General features: G+C 33.4%; 1 protein-coding gene across 1 annotated transcript; it reads left to right on the top strand.

Moving 5' to 3' along the window:
• The first annotated feature begins 348 nt into the window (after positions 1-348).
• Positions 349-1,988, top strand: LOC109801723 (ornithine decarboxylase). The gene has a single exon (XM_083073926.1). The coding sequence runs from the start codon at positions 477-479 to the stop codon at positions 1,761-1,763; it is 1,287 nt and encodes a 428-aa protein (XP_082930052.1). The 5' UTR covers positions 349-476; the 3' UTR covers positions 1,764-1,988.
• Positions 1,989-3,562: the final 1,574 nt, after the last annotated feature.

A 3,562-nucleotide genomic window follows, 5' to 3' on the forward strand; every position in this document is an offset into this window, starting at 1 on the left:
TTTTATTAACTCCCCTACAAAAAAAAATGATTTTATTAATTAAGAGATTAAATTTTGTTAAATTTTCAGTTACAAATAAATTAATTATAATTATAAATAAAAATGAAGCAATATTAATTGTAATTTCACTATTGAAAATAAATTTATTTGTTATAAAAGATTAATAACAAACTTACATTACATAATTAAAAAAATTACATATAAAAAACTTATATATTAATTAATAAAATAATAATATTTTTGATCTAAATAATATCTTTTTTAATGAAGTGAGGGTGTATGTCTAGTTATATATTAAGTTCATGCTACACGTGGCTCAGGCGAGGGTTTTGGAGCACAGAGCCCTACTTCTCTACCTGTATATATACGGTCATCAATTGCATTCTCCAACGTCCAAGTCAAAAACTTCCCTTCTCCTTAGTCCTTACACTCATATACTAACTCTCCTTTTAGATTTTGACGTTCCCCTACCAAAAATGCCTACACTAGTTACTGGCGCAGAACCCTTGAGCCTGAAGCCCATTTTCGGTGCCTCAGGCGTTAAGGGCAAGCGAGTCACTGCGTTGTCCGCAGAAGAAAATGGCCTCAATGATTTCATTCAAACTATCATTGCGGACAAACCAGACATGGACTCGCCATTTAGCGTCCTTGATTTGGGGGTCATTATGGGCCTCATGGACAAATGGGCCACCAAGCTCCCCACGGTCCAGCCCTTTTACGCTGTCAAGTGCAACCCAAACCTGTCCTTGATCGGCGCGCTCGCGGCTCTCGGCTCCAGCTTCGACTGCGCCAGCCGAGCCGAGATCGACTCCGTCTTGTCCCTCGGAGTCTCACCCGACAGAATCATCTTCGCTAACCCATGCAAACCGGAGTCCCACATAAGATACGCTGCCACTGTAGGCGTCAACGTTACAACCTTTGACTCCAAAGACGAGGTCGAAAAGATCCGCAAATGCCACCCCACGTGCGAGTTGCTCCTACGCATCAAGCCGCCGCAAGACAGCGGCGCGCGCTCCAGCTTGGGCCTCAAATACGGCGCGCTGCTCGAGGAAGTCCCGGAGCTTCTCCAAGCGGCTCAAGCCGCTGGGCTGAGGGTGACCGGCGTGTCTTTCCACATCGGGAGCGGCGGCGCCGACGCGCGAGCCTACCAAGGAGCCATATCCGCGGCTAAGAGCGTCTTCGACGAGGCTTCGCGGCTCGGCTTGCCAAGAATGAGCGTTTTGGACATTGGCGGCGGCTTCACTTGTGGCGCGCTTTTCGACGCGGCGGCTTTGAAAATAAACGCGGCGATTGAAGCCAGCTTCGGGAGCGAAGAGGGGCTGGTGGTTATTGGCGAGCCGGGGCGTTACTTCGCGGAAACGGCTTTCACGTTGGCGACGAAAGTTATTGGGAAGCGCGTTAGGGGTGAGATGAGGGAGTATTGGATTGACGACGGGATCTACGGAACACTTAATAACATTGTGTTTGATTACGCTACTGTCACGTGCACGCCACTGGCGTGCGCCTCGAGGCCTGAGAACCCTAGATGCAGGGATTCGAAGACGTATCCTTCCACTGTGTTTGGGCCAACTTGCGATTCTATTGATACGGTTCTGAGGGATTACCAGCTACCGGAGCTGCAAGTGAACGATTGGCTTGTCTTCCCCAACATGGGGGCTTATACGACGTCGTCAGGGACCAACTTCAACGGGTTTAGCTCGTCAGCCAAGTCTACGTTCCTGGCATATTCGAGCCCGATCGCACGGGAGCATGCCATGTTCTAATCAAATCCCAAACTGATCTTGTGCATTTGTTAAATGTATTTTTGTTATTAACTTGCAATGTCGCTTTTTTGGTGTGGGGGGGAAACTCAATAATGCCATAATGGGAATGGGTGGCCGTCGACTCCTCGTGCTTTCTCATGCTTCGTGATTGTACCTTTTTCATTTTCTAATTTGGCTACTCCTACCTTTAGATATTCCAAATAAAATACTTTTGTTTATTGTTTATTGTTGATACTAGCTTACTATTTTTATAGGTTTGTTGTTTATAATGGAAAAAAATATTTTTTATTAAAATTATTTTTAGAGAGTGTTTTGGATTAAAATTTCATCTGTTTTAACACAAAAGTCAAAAACTTAAAAGATTTTGTAAAAATGTAATAATTTTTAAAAAAATTTAAAAAGATTTTGTAAGAATATAATAAAGTTTAATATTTTTTTAAAAAAATTATAATCAAGATTTCATGACATAAATTATAATGAATTTATATCATAAAATTTCAACGGATTTTATGGTATTTTAAAAGGTAATATGAATTTTAAAATATAATATAATTAGTAAAAAATAACAAATAATAAGATTTGAATAAAGAAAAATAAAATTAATATTTATTTTTTTAATCTCTTACTAAATAATTATTTCTAATTTCATATCTTTTTAAGTAATATTTCTTTGTATATAATCTTTCAATATCATTTTTAATTTTTATTTTTTGAGAGTATATTTCATGTACTAATTTTATAAATAGCCTAAAAGAATTCTCTTAAGCTGTGTTTGAATAAGAATATTTAAAAATTAAGATACTTGAAATTTTAATTGTTTTGATTGGATAATTTAATTTAAATTTCTTAAATTTTAAATACATAATATATAAAACTATTTTTTATTATATGTTTAAAAATTTATTAAAATTTTAAAATTTTAATAATTTTAAAATTTTAACAATATAAAATATTTAATAATTAAAAAAACAAATATTAATAAATTATATATATAAAAAAAAGATAGTAGAAAAAATAGAGAGAAGGAGAATGAGGGATAAATAAAAAGAGTAGGAAAAAATGAGATAGAAAAGAAAACAAGAGAGATGTATGAGAAATAAAGAGAAGTAAGACTAGAGAGGAGAGAGAATATGAGATAGGAAATAGAGATGAGAAAGAGAGAGAAAAACAAGGTTAGAGAGAAGATTTAAGAGAGAGAAAAAAAAGTCATGTGAAATCTCAAATAATTTTGTAAGATTGTTGGAAAAGAGAATTACATATAACTTTTACTTAAAAAAGCCTCACAAAATATATTATTCAAAATAATTTATTAAAATCTCTATGTTTTTAAATACAGACTGATCTTTTTTTAAGTGAAAAAATATTAATTAAATATTATTAAATTTTTATAAACTTTTAACAAAATTCTTACTATCTTAATTAAATATTACTAAATTAATTGAATATCATATAACTTTTTATATTAAAATAAATTTATAATTGCATATTATTATATTTATTTATAATATTTTTTGAAAAAAATTCATACAAATTCAAATCCAATATAGTCCATTACTTTCTTAACATATTATTGCTTATTTCTTTTTTCATAACATGTTATTGCTTATTTCTTTTTTCATGTTTTATACACTTGTCCTTTTATTATAATACACATACTAACGCCTTTTACTGATTTACATACTTTTAAGAAAGTTGACTAACTTAATTAATATTATTAATTTTGTCAATAACTTAAATATTTTTAATAATTACCTTAATATTTTCCAATTTATCTTTTTTTTTTCATTTAATTGCTTCTC

This window comes from Cajanus cajan, chromosome 4 (assembly GCF_000230855.2).
Source record: "Cajanus cajan strain Asha chromosome 4, NIPB_CcT2T_4, whole genome shotgun sequence".
Taxonomy (NCBI): domain Eukaryota; kingdom Viridiplantae; phylum Streptophyta; class Magnoliopsida; order Fabales; family Fabaceae; genus Cajanus; species Cajanus cajan.